At 37.2% G+C, this 21,410-nt stretch overlaps 1 protein-coding gene and 1 pseudogene across 1 annotated transcript; both read right to left on the bottom strand.

Annotated features, from left to right (window-relative positions):
• Positions 1 to 1,563: 1,563 nt before the first annotated feature.
• On the bottom strand, positions 1,564 to 14,662 carry LOC136404194 (secretion-regulating guanine nucleotide exchange factor pseudogene; annotated as a pseudogene).
• A 5,516-nt stretch (positions 14,663 to 20,178) lies between these two features.
• Positions 20,179 to 20,646, bottom strand: LOC136404193 (putative CENPB DNA-binding domain-containing protein 1). Its single transcript, XM_066383608.1, has one exon. It carries the CDS (start codon positions 20,644 to 20,646, stop codon positions 20,179 to 20,181), a length of 468 nt encoding a protein of 155 aa, XP_066239705.1.
• Between the last annotated feature and the right edge of the window lie 764 nt (positions 20,647 to 21,410).

Raw genomic sequence — 21,410 nt, 5'->3', positions numbered from 1 at the left:
TTTCTGCTACTCAGTTGAATTCCCATTTAAGAATACAGCATTAGAAGTTTATGATTTATTCAAATATTAAACACACTTGGTTGGGTTGCATTCTATATGTATAGCAATATGTTACCTGAGTAATTATCCAAACAAAGGGAAAAAAGCCTATCAGTACTGGATGTTAGAAAAAAAATCCTTTTCTGGAGAGTTCCAATAATATTCACACTGTGAAGTATTTATCAATGTCATCAAGGTATCTTGGCCCTGGCCGGTTGGCTCAGCGGTAGAGCATTGGCCTGGCGTGCAGGGGATCCGGGTTCGATTCCAGGCCAGGGCACATAGGAGAAGTGCCCATTTGCTTCTCCACCCGCTCCCCTCCTTCCTCTCTGTCTCTCTCTTCCCCTCCCGCAGCCAAGGCTCCATTGGAGCAAAGATGGCCTGGGCGCTGGGGATGGCTCCTTGGCCTCTGCCCCAGGCACTAGAGTGGCTCTGGTCGCGGCAGAGTGACGCCCCGGAGGGGCAGAGCATCGCCCCCTGGTGGGCGTGCCGGATGGATCCTGGTCGGGCGCATGCGGGAGTCTGTCTGACTGTCTCTCCCCGTTTCTAGCTTAGAAAAAAAAAAGATATCTTTAGGGAAGCTTTTCAAATATATTTTTGATAAGATATTTTTGAATAAAAAAATGTGGATCTAAAATCTCTACTACCCTTATTTTCCTAGTAGGTATTTTATTGAGAAAAAGATCTTCATAATTATTTATAATTTATTGTTGGATATAAAATCAGAGCTCTTGGTTCCTAATCCAGTGACCTCATTTCATTTTCATCCGATTTTACTTCTCCACAGTATTTGATCCTTCTGAGCACACTTTTTGCTGGAAATTATCTTCCCTGCTTATTTCCAGAGACTACTTTCTTCTATATACAGTGTGTCCATAAAGTCATGGTGCACTTTTGACCAGTCACAGGAAAGCAACAAAAGACGATAGAAATGTGAAATCTGCACCAAATAAAAGGAAAACCCTCCCAGTTTCTGTAGGATGATGTGGCAGCATGTGTGCATGTGCAGATGATGACATAACACCGTGTATACAGTGGAGCAGCCCACGGCCATGACAGTCGAGATGTGGACGGTACAGAGGAAAGTTCAGTGTGTTCTGTGGCTCGTTAAATTTGAATCCATGACCAAAGTGCAACGTGAATATTGGCATGTTTATAACCAAGCGCCACCACATAGAAATAACATTACTTGGTGGGATAAGCAGTTGAAGGAAACCAGCAGTTTGGTGGAGAAACCCTGTTCTGGTAGGCCATCAGTCAGTGACGAGTCTATAGAGGCTATACGGGATAGCTACCTAAGGAGCCCTAAAAAATCTGTGTGTGAGCCCACATCGAACTAAACTGAATAGGTATGAAACTGGGAGAGTTTTCCTTTTATTTGGACAGATTTCACATTTCTATCATCTTTTGTTGCTTTCCTGTGACCAGTCAAAAGTGCGCCATGACTTTATGAACACACTGTATTTTGTTTTAAGTGGTGACATTATTAAAGGGTCCATGTCAAAAGTCCCCCACCCTTGTATTTCAGAACCTGTCAGATTGGCTTCGGTTAGAAGGTACTGGCTGTCTTTCCTTCCAGTGTTTTTCTTTGTCCATGGCTTCCTGGGACTTGGCATCCTCACTGGAATCTGGGGAAAAGAGGGCTGGCTGCTGGCAAAGGACCAGGGGTGGCCAGCACCGCAACCCACGTGCAGTTTGATGACCACTGCAGAGCCTGCACAGGCTTAGGGCACATGTTGGCTTTGCAGCTGTCCCTGAACATGCCATGCTTGTTCCAGCCCCAGGGGCAATGTGCCCCACCCATCACAGCCACCCTGTGTTCTGAGCCACAAGACACCTCAGTTGCTCCTGTTAAGCAGTGCAGAAAGGAAGACATGCTCTCCTGTGGTCTCCAGCAGGGGAGGGGTGAATCCTGCTTTCTAGTTTCCAGTCTTCATGAGACTCGCATCTCCTCCTGGTTGGCTGCAGTTCGCTCAGCCCTAGGTAAACACCTTGCCAGTTTCTGTCTGAGCAACCAGGTGTGTCCACCCTCACCAGACAGCAGTGAGATTTCATTCTGAAAACAATGCGTTTATATTTTCTGGGTCATAGAAGGAAAGCAGCCTGGGAAGCCAGTTGCCCCTGCTTGTTGCTTCCTGAAACATACAGCTCTCCTGCATCTGTCAGTGAAGCTGCATGACTTGAGCCAGCAACATACCCTGCTTTACAATTCTCCAGGCCTGTCACTTTGCTCGGTTCCTTTGCTGTCAAAAACAGTGGGAGAGTCTGCCCAGGGCACAATCACCGACCCAATGACGTTAAACCAGTTCCCCACTGAAACACGATGTTGCTTACTGTGGCAGCCCATGCGTGCCTTGGTCTGGCAGCGACACTAACAGCCTTCTCTCTCAGCAGCTCAATGGCCTGGGAACCACACACCTTTGAGATCTGTGAGGACCTCCTAATTGGCCAAAGGAGTTGGATCCACACGATAGAACTTTACCATTTTCTATGAGAGTAATGGTAACATTACTGTGGGATGAGACAGCCAAGGACGGATTTGCAGGGTGTAAAATATAGAGTACCCTCATGTGACCGAGCCCCAACTGCCTATTTTTGTTCAGTCTACAAACAGAAAGACTTCCTAAACCTGTGAGAGCAGAAGAGTGGCCTTCTCCTCCGTGATCCTCCGGACACACACAAGTTTACAGAAGTCGCTCAGTTGTTGGGGCAAATGTCTTCCTTATGGCCACGGCCAGGCTGTCCATAGCTGTTTGCACCACAGAGGAAGAATGGAAGAACGGGGCAGGGGTAGCCTCCAACGGCTCGCACTCAGTGTGGGGACGTTTCACCTTACTTCCCTACTTCTATTTTCTTCTATCTCTTTTATTATTATTATTATTATTATTATTATTATTATTATTACTGAGAGAGGGAGAGAGAGAGAGAGAGAGAAAGGAACATTGAGCTGCTCTTGTACTGCCCCATGGGGAAATACAACTGGCAGCCTCCACACTTCCAGACTATAGCTCCAATCAACTGAGTCATCTGGCTAGGGCTTAATTTGTCTTGATTTTTAGACAGAGAGAGGAAGAGAAAGAGGGGGAAGGGAAGCACTTGTTGTTTCACTCAGTCATGTTTTTTGGTTGCCTCTCATGTGTGCCCTGAGCTGAGATCAGACCTACAGCCTTGTTTTGGGTCTACACTCCTAACTCATTGAGCTAACCGGCCAGGGCCTCTGAAGATTATTTTTATGGGTATTCTTTATGTTTCTAATTTTTTACACACAATTTCTACATATTTAAAAATTATAACATAAGGTATTAATATTCATTTCATCACATATTATATATGTTAATATAAAAAGTTAAGAGTCCAACAGCAAAGGAAACTTAGAGGAAACATGTTCTGTCAATTTACACGCAGGGCTTCTCGGACACCGACACTTTGAATCATCAAAAGAGGCACTTCTAAGTAAAAAGACAAACAGCATTTCAGTACATCTCTAATAAAAGTTAATATAGTTATTGCACATAAATATCTTATAAAAGTAAAAATTTATGGCCCTGGCCAGTTGGCTCAGTGGTAGAGCATCGGCCTGGCATGCAGGAGTCCCAGGTTTGATACCTGGCCAGGGCACACAGGAGAAGTACCCATCTGCTTCTCCACCCCTCCCCCTCTCCTTCCTCTCTGTCTCTCTCTTCCCCTCCCGCAGCCAGGGCTCCATTGGAGCAAAGTTGGCCCGGGTGTTGGGGGTGGCTCTATGGCCTCTGCCTCAGGCGCTAGAATGGCCCTGGTTGCAACAGAGCAATGCCCCAGATGGGCAGAGCATCGCCTCCTGGTGGGCATGCCGGGTGGATCCCTGTTGGGCGCATGCAGAAGTCTGTCTGACTGCCTCCCCGTTTCCAACTTCAGAAAAATACAAAAAAAATAAATAAAAATTTATAAACTATAGTAGAGAATGCTCAAAGAGTGTGTAAATTCCAAATCAAATAGAATACTTTAAGATAGTCCATTGCTCTGGTAATTGACATAATTATTAAACTGATGCTATTAGATGTCACATTCTGCCTATCAGAGAGGGAAAAAGCAAAATCCATGTTATCTATATTTGTGGAGGACAGGAATATGTACATATATTTATACTATTTTATGCAGTGCTGCATGTCTAAATTGGGACTTCCCTTCTGGTGAGTAATCTTCAAGATATATTATGCCTTAAAAGGTGCATTCTAATTGAATAAATTACTACCCTATTAATTTATTATTATTAAATTATCACACTTATGTGATGAATTTTAATTTTGAGGCTGTATATCCACAATTTTTAATAATAATTAAGCCTAATGTCTGAAAGCAAGTATTTGGTTAAATACAATATGGCGTCATATTACAGTAGAATATATTATATTATAACTTATTTTTTAGAAGAAATGTTTATGATATATTGCAACCTAAGAATTTTTAAAGCAAATAATGTATTATTGTCTTAATTTTATAGTATTTGTGTGTGTGGAGAACAAAATGCCTGCAAAGAATCATTGACAGGCATCTTCTCTAAGGGAGGATTTACACTTTCTTTTTTGTACTTATCTGTATACTTCACATCTCTGTAATGAAAATGAATTAATTTGTAATCTGATCAAATGTATTCATGGATATTAAACATTGTCACTCTCATGATTTCCTTTTATATTCTATCTAAAGTGAAGTTTCAGAGTTCCTTTGAGAACCTTATAGGTACCAGGTACTATAGTAATTACTAATGGTAAAACAATGACTGCAACATAGTGTCTGTGTGTGTGTGTGTGTGTGTGTGTATACACACACACACACACACACACACACTATAAATGTATCATAGTAGATGCTAAGAGAAAACTAATCACAAGTGCTTTCAGAACATTGATTAGGCCTTGATCTAATTCAGGAGTTTGGGAAAATAGTTCTGTGGGAACCATATCTGAGTAAAATTTAAAGGTTTAATTACAGTTCACAGGGATACAGTATAGATAAATTGTTCCAGGATGAAAGGAAGGCATAAAGGCAGATAAGGAGTCACACAACAGAGGGCATGTGTAGGAATATGGAAAGTTTCTCATTAAATATTGAAAATAGATTGGCAGTGATTGAAGGGGGCTGAGACTGGGGAGATACCTGAAGTCAGGATGATCGTGACTCACCTAACTTATGCAAAAAATTTTGAATTGTAGTCTGTTGTGGAAAACAACATTTTAGAAACAGACCTTCTAATTTTAGTTGTTCCCAGCATGTTTCCTTTATTAAATCAGTATTATTTTTTTGAAGAATAACTAAAATTTTAATCTACAACTTACCCTTCTCTCCTGAGTTTAGAACTGTAGTTTTCAACTAGATGGCTAGAACATTGAACCCAAAATCCATTAAACATGCAAATTGTGTAGAAAGAAATGCCAATAAGTCTCTGCCTCCCACCCTCCCTTCTGCTGAGCTCCATCTCAGTTAATGGCATCTCCAGGCAGCTCGTCTTCAAACGAGAGGTCTTCGATTCCTTGTGTCTCGATGTCTTTTCATCGGTTCATTTTCTTCTTCCCAGCACATGAATTGGTGTCTTCTGATTCCCATTACTCTCTACCATCTGTACCTTCATTAGTTCTCATCCTGAGACACACATGACACCTGAACTGACCTCCACAACTCCATTCTCTTTGATTTTTATTTTATTTTCCAGATTGATGCTCCATTATATCTATAGTTCCAAGTACATTACTTATAGTCTTTAAATTACTGTCCAATTAATTACATTATTATTATTATAATTATGCTTTTGCTTCTTTTTTCTGTTTTATCATAATGTACCGACTGTACATTTCCTTATTAGTTTTTTCTACTATCATTATGGACATTTGTGTCTTCTAGTACCATATTGAAAATGAAAAAAAATCAGTGACTTCTTTTGGATCACTCAGTTCAATCATGTTTATTTATATCATGCCCACACTCGTGCTCTTCCTGAAATGAGGGATCAGGATGGTTTTTCACATTTCTCATTATAAGATTTCATAAATCACTTATTGCTATATATGATTCATAAGAGAAAAGTATATGTGTTCCTTTTGACCTTTGCTCCCTAAATGCATATAACAGGGCCTGGCAAATAGTAGATGCCAATTGAATATTTCTTTCTGAATGAAATATTTTATTTCATTTTTCTATCTTATCCCGAATTAAAAGAAATATCTCCAGTTCTACTTGGTTTCATCAAGAGCTAGCACCTGTGGGTTGATTTTGGTGTCACTTTTTTGTGTGAGCAATTTGATATTCAGTACTACAATGTAGGATAATTTAGGTGGAAATTTTCTATCTAATTTTTCATGTACTGCAGACTTTGCCTCATGCTGAACTCATTCTATTTTTTTTTTAATGGAAAAAATCTGTTTCCTAACAATCGGAAGAGATAGAAAAAAATACTGCTGGGAATAAAGATGGAAGTGGCATAAAGGAATCCCATCTGTCTCAAAAGAGAAATAAACATACTATAAACTAAAGGAATGGATAGGCAATGTTTTTTTTTGTTGTTGTTGTTTGTTTTAAAAAAGCCATTTATAGGCAAGGAAAGAGGAAGAGGATAGCTGGGGAAGAAATTAGTAATCATTCTAATTAGAATCAGAAGGGCAAGTTTGATTAATTTTTATCAGAATAGTATGCTTTAATTATGGACTTTTAATTACAGTTCTCCCAGCCTAGAATTAAGTGCAAATTAGTCTTAGATTCTGGTAGAATACCAATTTCATCATTCATTTGTTCACTGAAGACATTTACAGGGCATGCAAGCCATTGAATAAAATGTAGTATTACAATGATGAAAAAGACAATTTCCTTCAAAGAGATCATGCTGACACAAACAATAAATGGATAAAGCAAGGTGAGATGTTAAAGTCCTTATCCAGATAAAGAGGCTACAGAGGAGTAAAGTCAACAATTTCAAAGATGTAAGAAATAGTGAGAGATCTATTATGGATTGATTCTTCACAGATACTGCTACTCAATTCTATTCAGTTAGTCTGTGAGAAGTGCCAAGCAGATAATGTGAGGTTTTGGAGGGGGTGATGGTTAAGTGAAGTCAGAAATCAGGATTATTATTTGAAATTTCCTAACTTTTAAAATACTGCCAGTAAATTTGATTATGTTAAAAAAAATGTTTTAGCTACCATTAATTTTGGCCTAAGAAAACCCATCTTGCCTGACCAATTGGGGGCCCAGTGGATAGAGCATTGACTTGGAATGCTGAGGACTCAGGTTCAAAACACCAAGGTCGTTGGCTTGAGCATGGGCTTATCCAGTTTGACAGCAGGCTCACCAGCTTGAGCATAGGGTGGCCAGCTTGAGCATGGGATTATAGACATGACCCCATGGTCGTTGGCTTGAGCCCAAAGGTTGCTGGCTTGAAGCCCAAGGTCTCTAGCTTGAGCAGGGACTCACTGACTCAGCTGGAGCCCCCCAATCAAGGCACATATGAGAAAGCAATCAATAAACAACTAAGGTGCCGCAATTATGAGTTGATGCTTCTCATGTCTCTCCATTCCTGTCTGTCTGTCTTTCTCTCTCTCTCCCTCTCCCTCTCTTTCACTAAAAAGAAACAAACAAACAAACAAAAACATCTTATGGCCATATTTTCCACCAAAGTCTGCAATATTTAAAAAACAAAACACAAATATATATAACAACATAGCAAATAAAGGTACATGTCTTTGAATGAAAAAAAAAAATAATGCGGCACCAAGTATGCCTAAGTACAACAGTATAGTTATAGAGTGCTTCTTAAGAAGTCCAATATTATTCTGAGATTAAAAGAAAAAGAGAAAAGAAAAAACAAAAGCCAAACATGTAAAGGAATAGAAAATCAGTTCCTCAGGCAGAGGGGAAGGTATCACAAAGGTCTGGGGATGAGAAAGAGCTTATGAACTAACTAGTGGGTGGAGAATTTTATGAATTGAGGATCAAGGATGGAATGGAAACCTGATTTTAAATGACATTGTCTTTCCTATTGGAAGCTAGGATTTATTCTATGTTCAGTAGGAAGTCATTGGAAGGCTATAAACTAGAAAATGATTTCAGTTGACTATTTTAATTATCTGTTACTACATGCTTTAATGTTTATTTATTTATTATAAATTTTTAAAGGGATGGTGGTAGGGGCTATCTTAAGAATTTATAGCCATATGCATTTTAAGTGGATGCCTCCGAAATATTAAAATGATAATTTATTCTTCTCAAATAAAATTTGATAGAATTAGGAGTTGTGACATTTCTTCTTATGTTACTTAATATGTGGCTGTAGTCTATTTCTCTATCATCACACTATCTTTGAAACTCACCTCTCTCCAATTAATTCATTGTCTTTTTTTTTTTTTTTAGACTTTGGTTTAAGTCAATCAGAATCTCTGAGAATGAAATAGTATTGCACTTGGGTAGAAAAAAATTATGTGAATATTTGAAACCATTTTATGTTCTGTTATAATATTAACCTTGTGCATGATGAAGAAAATGTAACTTTTTTATATATATTCAGTGAAAAATGAAAATGTGACTTAAGAAAAATGCTATATCTGCTTGTATGTGGGTCTGTTTTCTTTACATGTCTGAAGATGTGATAGAACTAAATTGAAGTTGTCTAAAACCTGCCAGGATAAGGGATTTTGCAAATATCAGTATCATATGAATAGCAAGAGGCAGGAGCATGTAAAAATTTATAGACAAAGAAAAAAATGCCATCAATACTTATATAAAGAGGTATGTAAGGCCATTAGACTAAAGATTACTTATAATCTGCCTTTAACTCTGAATCTACTCTAAGTTCTCATTACTTCACTTACCTAGATAAAATGTTTTAGATATTAAGGAAACGCCTCTTTATTTTAAATGCCAATATCTGTATTAGCATATTTTCACTTAACTTCTCAATGCTGTCTGTTCAATTATCTAATTTGATTTTGAATATTTTATGTTATCCATTAGCTTATACTTCTTGCTAATTTCCTAACTTTAGATCATGCCACCTAATTTAGCATTCTTTTTAAGTTTTATGTATATTTTATTTGAGTCAGTTTTATAATCCCCTTGATCACAGTCAAAGCTTTAAATATGTCACCAAAAACACAAGGTGGCTTTATTTGTGAAAGCTTTCAATGATGCCTATTCAGAATTATTTACACATCACAGTGAAAGAAATGTCTTGATTAAAGTGACAAATTACATTTTTGGTAACACTTTCTACACTTTCTTAGTAAAAGCACTGATGTAAAGTATTATATTACTGTCAAGAGAAGTTTAATTTTTTTCTCTTTTTTTCCAAAGTGAGAAGCGGGGTGGGGGGCAGGGGACAGACAGACTCCTGCATGCGCCCGACCAGGATCCACCCATCATGCCCACTAGGAGGTGATGCTCTGCCCATCTGGGGCACTGCTCTGCAGCAACCGGAGTCATTCTAGTTCCTGAGGCAGAGATGGAGCCATCCTCAGTTCCCGGGCCAACTTTGCTGCAATGGAGCCTTGGCTCTGGGAGGGGAAGAGATATATAGATAGGAAGGAGAGAGGGAAAGGTAGAGAAGCAGATGGGCGCATCTCCTGTGTGCCCTGGCTGGGAATTGAACTCAGGACTTACACATGCTGGGCCAATGCTCTACTGCTGAGCCAACCGGCCAAGGCCAGAAGTTTAATATTTTTAACAATTCTCAAAAAGTTCTTGAAGACAAAATAAGCTTTATGAAATGATAACTTAAACATCATTGACCCTCTGAAAATAAATGGGATGTCTCCCAATTACATACTTATTTAAAACATGAGGTGGGGAATATGAAATACAGACATTCATTTTAACATATGATAAATATTTCAACTGAGACCATGGTATCTTTGAAAAAAATTCTTAGATGTGCTTAATACCAACCACCCTCTCATTTTCCAATTCTGTATACTCTTTCAATTTTAGATAGCATCTGAAATTGCTGAGATACTAACTTTCAACTTAAACTTCTCTGAGCTCAAACATCGTGACTTTTCCTTTAAACTTCATAGAAAGCCTCTCAAGGAGTCCTCACTGGCAAGTGGCCGTGAGGAGTCCTTACCCAACTTCAGTGACAGCAGTGTTTGGGCTTCAGTGTTTTTGAAGACAACTTTCCCACAGAACATATGAAATAAAAAACTCTGCTTTAGAAAGTTTTTCAACAGAACAGGAAATTTGAATGCCAAATAGTTGTTTGTATATGATAAGAAATCACAAGTTTTATTTCATCTGCTCTTTTTTTTTTCCTAAGGGAGAATAGTATCCTTTATAGTCAATCTCTTTCAGTTAGAAATTTTACTTTATAATTATCAAAAATATATAAACATGACTTTTATACACATATCATGGAACACATGACAAAGATTTTATCAAACTCATTTTTTAAGTGAGAAAAACAGGAGTTAAGACCAATAAGAATTTGACCTTAAAATATTTTCTCCTCTACTGGACAAAATTCATTTGCATTGCTATAGGTAAAACATTTGCAATACAATGTTTTCTATAAATTAATTTTTATTCCTACAGAGTTTTAAAATGGACTAGTCATTCAAAGTCAGTCAAAGATACATAGGGTCCTTATGGAATTATCAATAGAAAATGCAGAGGATGCACTTGACAGTCCATACCTGGATGTCATTTAAAGAACGCAGTCAGCCCTGGCCGGTTGGCTCAGCGGTAGAATGTCGGCCTGGCGTGCGGGGGACCCGGGTTCGATTCCTGGCCAGGGCACATAGGAGAAGCGCCCATTTGCTTCTCCACCCCCCTCCTTCCTCTCTGTCTCTCTCTTTCCCTCCCGCAGCCAAGGCTCCATCGGAGCAAAGATGGCCCGGGCACTGGGGATGGCTCCTTGGCCTCTGCCCCAGGCGCTGGAGTGGCTCTGGTCACGGCAGAGCAATGCCCCGGAGGGGCAGAGCATCGCCCCCTGGTGGGCAGAGCGTCGCCCCTGGTGGGCATGCAGGGTGGATCCCGGTCGGGCGCATGCGGGAGTCTGTCTGACTGTCTCTCCCTGTTTCCAGCTTCAGAAAAATACAAAAAATAAATAAAAAAGAGAGAAAAATAAATAAATAAAATAAAGAATTCAGTCATTGCTTTTGCCCATTGAAAATTTTTTGACGTTATTTTTCTGACAAGAAATGTAAGTGAATCTTCCCTCAAGTCATCTAAAATAAATACCTAAACATATATTACACAACTACCTTAATATATATGTCAAAAGTCACAAATTCAGTTAATTTCCTTTATGTTAATTAAGCTTTTTTTTTCTTAAAATCAAGATATCAAAAATTATTTTCTGATTTCTTTCAGGGTTTTGACTTATTTTTCTAACAAGTATGTCATTTTAGTTTCTTTAAAAAGGAATTGAAAGGCCTTGGCCAGTTGACTCAGCAGCAGAGCATTGGCCGGCATGTGGAAGTCCAGGGTTTGATTCCTGGCCAGGGCACACAAAATAAGCACCCATCTGCTTCTCCACCCTTCCCCCTTTCCTTCCTCTCTATCTCTCTCTTCCCCTCCCACAGCCAAGGCTTCATTGGAGCAAAGTTGGCCTGGGTGCTGAGGATGGCTCTGTGGCCTCCACCTCAGGCACTAGAATGGCTCTGGTTACAACGAAGCAACAGCACTAATGGGCAGAGCATCACCCCCTAGTGGGCATGCTGGGTGGATCTCGGTTGCGTGCATGTGGAGTCTGTCTCTCTGCCTCCCTGCTTCTCACTTCAGAAAAATACAAAAAAATAAAAGGAATTGAAGAATTAAAAGAATATTTTAATAAACTTTGCATTTTTATAATTTACTATTCCCATCCCTGCTTATATAATGAATATTCTAGCCGAAAGAAATCAAAGAAGAGACATAAAATATAGAGAACACACAGGACTGTGAAACCATTCTTCTTATTCAATCTTCACAGTAATATTATGAAAATAAAATAGTGTATCTGAAATCTTTAACTCTTCAGGCAGGAAATGGAAATCAAAGGGGAAAACAAAATATTGTACACAATTTTCAAATCATAACCTAAATTTTTAAATAAAATATATACTCAAGTGAATTGGTTAGCTTATTCTGTTATTTAGTGTGAGATCCTGGGGCCCTAAAATTTTATCCAATATTCACATTGTAATTAAGAATAGTTTACTTGCTAATAAAATAAGGCTCTTGCTGTTTTTATAATAGGATTACACAAAGAGTTAGAATACTAATACTATAAGAGACATTGGTAAAACAGGATTATTCATACTCCTGTAATTTATAATTATGTATACTACAACATTCCAACACATAATAACAGTGTACAGATAAAAGATTTTTTTTAATTGGAGGACATTACAAAACAATTCACAGAAAATTGGTGAAGTCTATTATATTTCCTTGATAAATGATTACTACATTTCAAAAAGAGGTTCATACAATCTTCATAAAAGATAAATTAAAACTCAGCAACGAAATGTTATTGCATATATTTTAGGATACAATGTGGTCCTTAACGTACAGTAAAGATTTTTTTTTATTATTACATGAAAGAATTTCACCTTGCCATATAAATAAGAAAATTTGGTGTTGCCAAGTAATATTTAGTGTAGGGATAGTCAACAACTTCCTACAATAAAAAGGATACTTTATTAAAGTTCATTTTTAACATTTTTTTTTAGAATATTGAGGTTATTTTTTCACATGACCATTAGTGTGTGTAATAGTATAGTTCTCAGATTTGTCAAGGGAAGCTGGAATATACCAGAAGTAGTGAACTAAAAATAGCTTTAACTATAGGTAGTCAATATATACATGATTTTGCTTATTATGAAACAAAAATGCACAACCAGTTGAAATTTAAAATGCTGACAATCCATCTCTCATCCTGGGTAAGGTGGTTTTGTGGTCTCATTAGAATACATCTTCTTTTAAAATGTTATTAATAGACTTGATTTTTTAGAAGAGTTTTAGCTTTCCAAGAAAATTGAGCCAATTTTACAGGACATTCTCATCTACCTAGCACCCAGTTTCCTCTTTATTAAGATCTTACATTAGGATGATACCTTTCTTACAATTCATGCACTGATATCAATACATTATCATTAATCAAAGTCCATAGTGTAATCAGAGTTTTTTACTTTCTACATAATGTTTGTTTGTTTGTTTGTTTCTTTTCTGTTCTAAGATCCTATTCTTGATACCACATTATATTTAGTTGTCATTTTTTTTTAGATTCTTTTTGGCTGTGACAATGTTTCCAACTTTGTTTTTCATGACCTTGAGAGTTTTGAGCAATAGTGGTCAGATATGTTGTAGGATGGACCTCTATTAAGACTTTTCAGATGTTTTTTGGTTATTTTGGAGGACAAACACAGGCATTAAGTGCCTCTTCCATTATACTGTATTGTGCTAGCAACATGATTGATGACTATTGTTAACCTTGACCTTCCTGGTTTCTCCACGGTAAAATTACACTCTCCATATTACATATTCTACTCTTTGGAAGGAATACACTATATATACTATCTGGAGTATATCCATAATTTATTAATAATTTTATATGAATTTATTTTGTTGGATATTTATTTTATACTTTGGATTATAATACTATATATTTACTATGTTACTCTAATTATTTCAGCTTTGGCCATTGGGATCTCTGGCAGTTGCCTCCTGTGTCCTTTTAAGACTTACCCTATCAATGTAAAAGTTTTTGTTGTTGGTTTGTTTTGTTTTGTTTTTTAGTGGGAGACAGAGAAAGAGACAGAAACCGACGGACAGGAAGGGAGAGAGATGAGAAACATCAACTCATAGTTATGCTACTTTTTTAGTTGTTCATTGATTGCTTCTCACATGTTCCTGGACTGAGGAGCTCCAGCTGAGCCAGTGACCCCTTGCTCAAGACAGTGACCTTTTGGCTCAAGCCACAACCATGGGGTCATGTCTATGATTCCATGCTCAAGCTGGTGATGCTGTGCTCATGCTGGTGAGCCTATGCTCAAGCTGGAAACCTGGGAGTTTCAAACCTGGTACCTCACCACCCCAGGTTAATGATCTATCCATTGTGCCACCACCAGTCAGTTTCATTCTAGGTTTTTAATTTTTACTTTTCACTAATGAAAATATAAAATTAATCAGAAATGAAATTTTACTGTTTTGTTGTTATTGTTGAACCTGCTTTTAAAGTTAATTTTTGGAAAAGCTGTCTTTCTCCTAAGCATTTATTTTAGGCTTATTAATAATAAAATCCTCCTTATAATTTTCTGACCAAATTGTTGCTAAAATAGTCATTTATTTTGTGGACATTCTTTGAGAATATATCACTCTGGACAGGCTGAGTTAGGTTGTTGTAATAAACCCTAAATCTCAGGGTTTATTAGAAGACAGGTTTTGTCTCACAGTGTAATCTATATCTTCTGTGAAGGTTGTCAGGAGGGCTCAGTTCTTTGAAGTCATTTTGGGGAGCCAGATCAATGGAGATGTTGCCCTGACACATACTTCTATCATCAGCATAGTAGAGAGAAGGGAAGGTGGCTACTTGCACACCGTTCTTCCATGAAGAAGTTGTACATATTGTTTCTGTTCTTATTTTATGAAAATTCAAAGGGACTGGGAAGTCTACTGCTGTCATGTTTCCAGAAAAGACACTGGGAAATAAGGAATTACAGCATCAGTAACTACCTTAGTGATCAGATAAGTCACATCTTGGCAAAAAGAGAATGGAGGGAGCCAATAACAAGAACTTTGTTCTCTCCTGACCAGGTGGTGGCGCAGTGGTGGTGACGCAGTGGTGGTGGTGCAGTGGATAGAGCATTGGACTGGAACGCGGAGCACCCAGGTTAGAAACCCTGAGGTTGTCAGCTTGAGCACGGGCTCACCTGGTTTGAGCAAGGCTCATCAGTTTGAGCCCAAGGTCACTGGCTTGAGCAAGGGGTTACTCGGTCTGCTGTAGACCCCCAGTCAAGGCACAGATGAGAAAGCAATCAATGAACAACTAAGGTGCCACAACAAAGAATTGATGCTTCTCATCTATCTCCCTTCTCATCTGTCTGTCCCTATCTGTCCATCTCTCTGTCTCTCTCTGTCTCTGTCACAAAAAAAACCTCTGTTCTCTCTTACACTAATAAAACTAATTTTTAGTTCTCCAAAATCTATGACCCCCCCTTAGAAAAAAACTATGAATTACACATAATCATATTTTGAAATTCTAAATCCCACATGTCTTTTTTTGAAATCTTTACCCTTTCTCTAGCTGCAATGCTACATTCACACATTGTAGTTGGTTCCTCTTTCCAAACCGGCTTTTGTCCAAGAGAAATGATTAAATCATTTGTGTTGATTGTAAAACGACATCAAAGGTATTCAAATGCTTTCTAAGCAACAGTGTATTGCAGTAATGACTAGCATGATCCCTTGTATTAGATTTCCTGAATTCTGTTCCTTGTTTTGCCACTTACTCGCAGTGTGAATTCAGATAAATTGCTAAACTTTTTATGCCTCAGTATATTTTTCTGTAAAATGAGGGTGAGAAGACAGCTCAAGAGTTAAAACATATAAAGTACTTAAGAGAGTTCACAATATGCCCTTAATTAATATTAGCCTTGAGATGTACTAAGCTTTTTGGTTTAGAATAGATCAGACTTCTATTTTTACCTGATACATTCTTTTTTGTTTGTTTGTTTGTTTGTTTTTGTATTTTTCTGAAGTCGGAAACGGGGAGGCAGTCAGTCAGACAGACTCCCACATGCGCCCGACTGGGATCCACTTGGCATGCCCACCAGGGGGCGATGCTCTGCCCATCTGGGGCATCGCTCTGTTGCAACCAGAGCCATTCTAGCACCTGAGGCAGAGGCCATAGAGCCATCCTCAGCGTCCGGGCCAACTTTGCTCCAATGAAGCTTTGGCTGCGGGAGGGGAAGAGAGAGACAGAGAGGAAGGAGAGGGGGTGGGGTGGAGAAGCAGATGGGCACTTCTCCTGTGTGCCCTGGCTGGGAATCAAACCCGGGACTTCCACACGCCAGGCTGACGCTCTACCACTGAGCCAACCAGCCAGGGCCCTGATACATTCTTTTATTTGACTAAACATTAAAATTGATGTATTCTAAGTTTTTGGATCTGTTTATTTTGGTATCTGTTTAGCAATATAATGTACATTTTCCTCATTTAACACATAAAAAGACACTTTATTATTCTTTTATAAACTACAGAAAAAATAACTTTATAAATTTAAAGAATGTACCACATTTTTTAATATGCTCATGCATCATCAATTGAATATAAGATCATTAAATTGAGTGAATATAAATTATATTTTATTTAAAGATATTTTAGAAATCTCAAGATTATTCCATCAACAGTATAATTTAATATATATATATATATATTTCAAAAAGTGCAAAATAGTGCTTAAATTGCTACAAGTTAAAATAGTGTAGAGTATCCAAAACCAAATTTAAATACTCATCCATCTGTTGAGGATAAATAGCACTTTGTTAGATAATTGGGGTGTTAATTGTCAGTAGAAATAGAAACCACTGATGTTATTTATATATGAATGAATATGCATTTTATTGCATCATATCCAGCACGAAAAAGAGCTTTTGTACTTTCACTTGTGATCATTGTTTGTTCTTTAAGCTAGAAATAGCTAATTTAAATTTTCTGAGTTAAAAAAATGAAATGCTTTATAATAGTTACTTAATTTGAAAATCAGAAATAATAAGGCTATTCATTAAAATATAGCTATAAATGCACAAAATGTGGAACATTGCTTACGGGCCAGATGTGGGTATTTTAAAAATTGCAAGTACGTAGTTATATTCACAAATGGAAGAAAGACCTGTTGAGTAACTAAGTGAAAGGGATGCTATTAATAATGATAGAATTGATTAATTTACAAAGTAAATGGCAGTATATTATATATATTCTTTCATAGTAGTTAGCACTGTGGGACGTCCACGAATTTGTTGTCATGTATTGGTGTTTGGGCCTAGGGCAGGCTACCCCAGGACATCCCACAGTAGTATCTTGATTATTTCGAACAAAAATCACCCTGGGAACAGCAAGAGCGGGAGGAGCTCTCACTCTCCTCAGTCCCCCCCAAAAGCAGGAAGTAAATCCTCATGGTAGATACCATCCCCAGTCCTGAAGGACAGAGAGACAACCTTATCACAAGAGTTATACAATCCAGATTCCAAAAGCATGTAGAAGCAAACCTTGTAACGCCTTTACTGATTTAAAGCCCAAACCTCATTTAGGTTCCTCAGTAATGAATACCCACGTCTGTTTACATTCCTTTCTAACGGGAACTTTCTTTGTCCTCTCAATTTCCGCAAATTTACTATTTGTTCATCTTAAAAGTATAAAAAGGTGCCTAGTTTGATCACTACTTTGAGCCTTATTTTATGACATGAGCAACATTTGTGACTCTCCCATGTGCGTATTAAATGTTTTTCCTCCTCTTAATCTAAGCTTGTGTCAATTTTATTATTTTATAAATAGTCTTGCTAGAAGAACTAAAAGAGGGTAGAGTGGGGGAATTATCTCCCTCTCCCAAACACTGTCATGCAGCAGTAAGTACGTTTAATAAAAACCATCACTATCCACATTGATTTTCAGTTATATATTATACTTCATTCTCTCCACCACTTATATTCATCGTTATTCATATATAGTTAAAATTGTTAGAAATTATGCTAAATTTCATTACATTAAATAATAATTGGGGTGATTTAGAAAAACAAACATGTGTTATTACAGAGTAATCATATATTTTAATAATTTAGCAAGATAAGTATGTTTCTGTTGCTGGACAGCAGACTCGGCCCTTCGGGTCTGCCTAGAACCAGCTGAAATTTCTTCATGAAGGAAAAATTTCATTCACAGCACGACTCTAGGTGATTTTATGAGTACATTTGTTAAAGCTGAGGACAATAAAACAAGGAAGGGTTTAGGCCCTAGCTGGGTCACTCAGTTGGTGAGAGCATTGCCTCGATATGTAAAGGTTGTAGGTTCGATCCCTGGTCAGGGCACATACAAGAATGTCTCTCTCTCTTTTTCTCCCCCTATGTCTTTCTCTCTAAAATCAATCAATAAATAAAAATACTAAGTAAAGATTTAGGATAGAAAAACCACAGGAGAACCTAGGAGGGTTTACTTTACCTCTCTTAAAATGTTGTAAGAGAGAAATTTGCCTGGGGGTGCTGCGGTGGCTCACTGGGAAGTCAGAGAAAAGGGGTCTTGGAGGCAGGTTCAGGGGGTGAGCCTTGCATGAACTGCTGATGCCCACTGCTCCCCTGCTTGCAAGCCTGGTAGGAACCCTTAAAGTTTAGGAAATAAATGCCTGTAGGTGGGGGAAAAGATGAGGGAAAGGAGAAAAAGAAAGGTGGGTATACCCCTGGGAGGGAGGGAGGGAGAGCTCTGGGTCCTTTGTTTTGTGGGTTTTTAAGACTGAGAGTTTAGGGGTGGTCATAGGGGAAGATATTAATAGAATGTTGATGTTAGTTAGTGCCAATGCAGGGTGGCACTAGTTATTGTAGTTGGTACAAGCATTTGCATGACCAGTCTGTTCAGCTATTCTTCTTAGTTTCTCTGTTCTACTTGCCAAGGAATTTCCCTAGCTTCTTACTGTCCTGCCTCATTTCCATAGATGTATGCTATTGTTTATATTGTGATTTTTAGCTTTATTCAAGAAAATTATAATATGATCTTTAGGTAATTACAAGTAGAAAAAGACACTAAGTAAATAAATAAGAAAGAGAGAGAGGAAATCTAACTACAATTTTTGAAAAACATTATTATCAACACAAAGGAAAATGATTAGTTTATAGAAGAAATGCAAATTTATGCAAATATATGTATCTTAAGAACTACTGAAGTATTTATGCATCTAACAACAGCTACAAATAAATTTACTCACAACTAATTTTTTATGAAACCATTTTAGAAAGTTAGTTCCAAACCTCATTTAATAATTTAAAATTATAAGTTCATTAGATATGAGTGTATACACACATATGTGTACTGATACTGAGAGAGCAGATTGTAGTCTTATTGTGGAGATTGACAGTGTTACAGATTGTTCAGTCTAAATGCTCTTTTTTTCAAGACATATTAGTATTGCCTCTTATAAATATCCCACATCCCACTCTATTCTATTTCTGGTGGCTCATAAGATATTTTTTGTAGGTCTAAAAAATAAACTCTGTAATTTATTGCCTCTGAATGATATCTACGATTTAAAATAATTTGCTTGAAATTTAAATGAGGATTTACCTTTCTAAAAAAAGAACATAAAGTAAGAAATGCAACTCCTTTCTGTCTTTCTATTTCTACAGAGAATGGTAGCAGAACAAAGTAATTATACTTTTGTTAATATGATAGTTATGAAAAATACTTAGTTCATGAATATGCCCGTTTGATTTTGGCATTTCATTTTTTTTTCTTTTTTCATATCTTTATAAAGGAAAGAGTAAATTCATACCTTGCAATTTTGGAGATAGAAATTTCTGCAGAGGTACCCTAGAAGCAGTAATTTATTATTGTTAAATCAAATACAAATGTGAAAATTTATTGGTGCAAAATTACCTGGGTTTTGTTACTTGTTTATCTTGATTAATCTAATCATTATCTTTGTTTTTGATCTTTCAAAGGCATTTATGCCAGTTTCCAAGTTTGGAAGTAAATACAGCTAGTGCTCGACTTACAACCATGATTGGTTCTGACAGACTGGTTGTAACATGATTTGGTCATAAGTTGAGTAGGCTATATGTACAGTACTGTGAAATGATGTTATAAAAATCTTTAAGTCATATTTTATCATAATTTTCTTTCATTATTGTTATATATCATAATTTTCTTTGTTCATTTTATGCCATTTGTATCATCTCTACACCATTTTGTTTCTTATTTTTACATTCATCAGGTTTAAGTAAAACACTGCATTACCAGTACAACTGGTTTAATATTTGCAAAACATACAAAATTACAAAATACAGGTGCATACAAAAATAAAAAATACAGGTGTAAAAAATACCATAGGAAACGTTTTCCAAATTGCAAAACATATCAAAATACCTGTAATTCATCCAGACTATCAACAAACTTAAGTGCTCCTTCCTCATCCGCCCTCGCTGCTTCTCCAGTCACTCAAACACTATGCATTTGGAATCTTTTCTTGAATCTCTGGAACCAGCCAGTGCTTGCTACAAATTCTTGACTGTAATCTTCTCCAGCACGTTCCTTCAGAGTCTGAAATAGACTTCTTGCCTTCATCTGCACAGTAAAAAGACTTAATGGTGTCCGTTTTTGAATTTGATCTTCCATCCAAATATATAGCAATTTCTTCATTTCGTGGATGGGCCCGCTTTGTGGCTTTGTTATAACTGTTGATCGCATGGGTTCAAAACCTTTCACAGCTTCACGAATTCTTTCTTTATCTTTCAAAATCGTCGACACAGTCGAGTGTGATAACTTCGTATCATGAGCGATCACATTCACTTTCTTTCCTCCTTCATACTGCTTAATTACCTTCATTTTTGTGTCGAGATCAATGGCCTTTCTTTCCTTCTTGGCAGGCTGAGGTGTAGACAAAGACAAATTTCTCTTGGTAGACATCTTGGAGGGGTTTGATGAAAAATATCCAAGACACAAAACACAAATTGCTGTACCGAGTCTGAGATAACAGTGGAAATGGTGCACGCGGAGATGGTAGTGCTGCCGGAAGTTGGTCCGCACTGTCATACGCCCAGCTGGGCAACGCTTGCACTGTCAAACGTGGAGCAGTCCTGGCTAGTGCTTGTGGTCGTAAAGTTGAATGGTCGTAAGTTGCATAGGTCATAAGTCACATAGGTCGTAAGTCGATCAATACCTGTATACAACTAAGGTGTTTCTGTGCATTTAAAAGTGAAAGAAATGTTTTTCATTATACAGTGAAATTTAAATTATAATGTAATTTTTTATTCCCTAGCATTACTATCCAATATAATTTGCTGTGATGATAGAAATGCACGTGTCTGTTGAGCACTTGAAATATTAGTAGTATAACCAAAGAACTGATTTTGAAACTTTATTTTATTTTAATGAATAAATTTGATATTTAAATAGCCACATGTAAAAAGTGTCTATCATATTAGACAATATAACTTTAAGATTTTATTATTTTTCTGGCTTTCTTTCATTTTATCTAAATTTTATAAAAGAATGCTGTTTGTTTTTTTAAAAGAATGCTGTTTTAATATTTGTTCTTATATGAAATTATTATGGTCAACTGTTTGCTTTATAGCAACATAACTTTTACACAACCTAATTTGTCATACAGCAATAACAGACAGGCAGTATAAGCAAGTGAAAATTTCTAAGTGAGATGTTTCAGTTTATCA

This window comes from Saccopteryx leptura, chromosome 4, assembly GCF_036850995.1.
Source record: "Saccopteryx leptura isolate mSacLep1 chromosome 4, mSacLep1_pri_phased_curated, whole genome shotgun sequence".
NCBI classification, from domain to species: Eukaryota; Metazoa; Chordata; class Mammalia; order Chiroptera; family Emballonuridae; genus Saccopteryx; species Saccopteryx leptura.
The sequence above is the reverse complement of the archived record's forward strand: the minus strand, read 5'-3'. Positions and strand labels throughout refer to the sequence as shown.

Bases quoted from the DNA above. Each gene is read 5' to 3' on its own strand.
- LOC136404193 (XM_066383608.1), bottom strand. From the start codon at position 20,646: ATGTCTACCAAGAGAAATTTGTCTTTGTCTACACCTCAGCCTGCCAAG.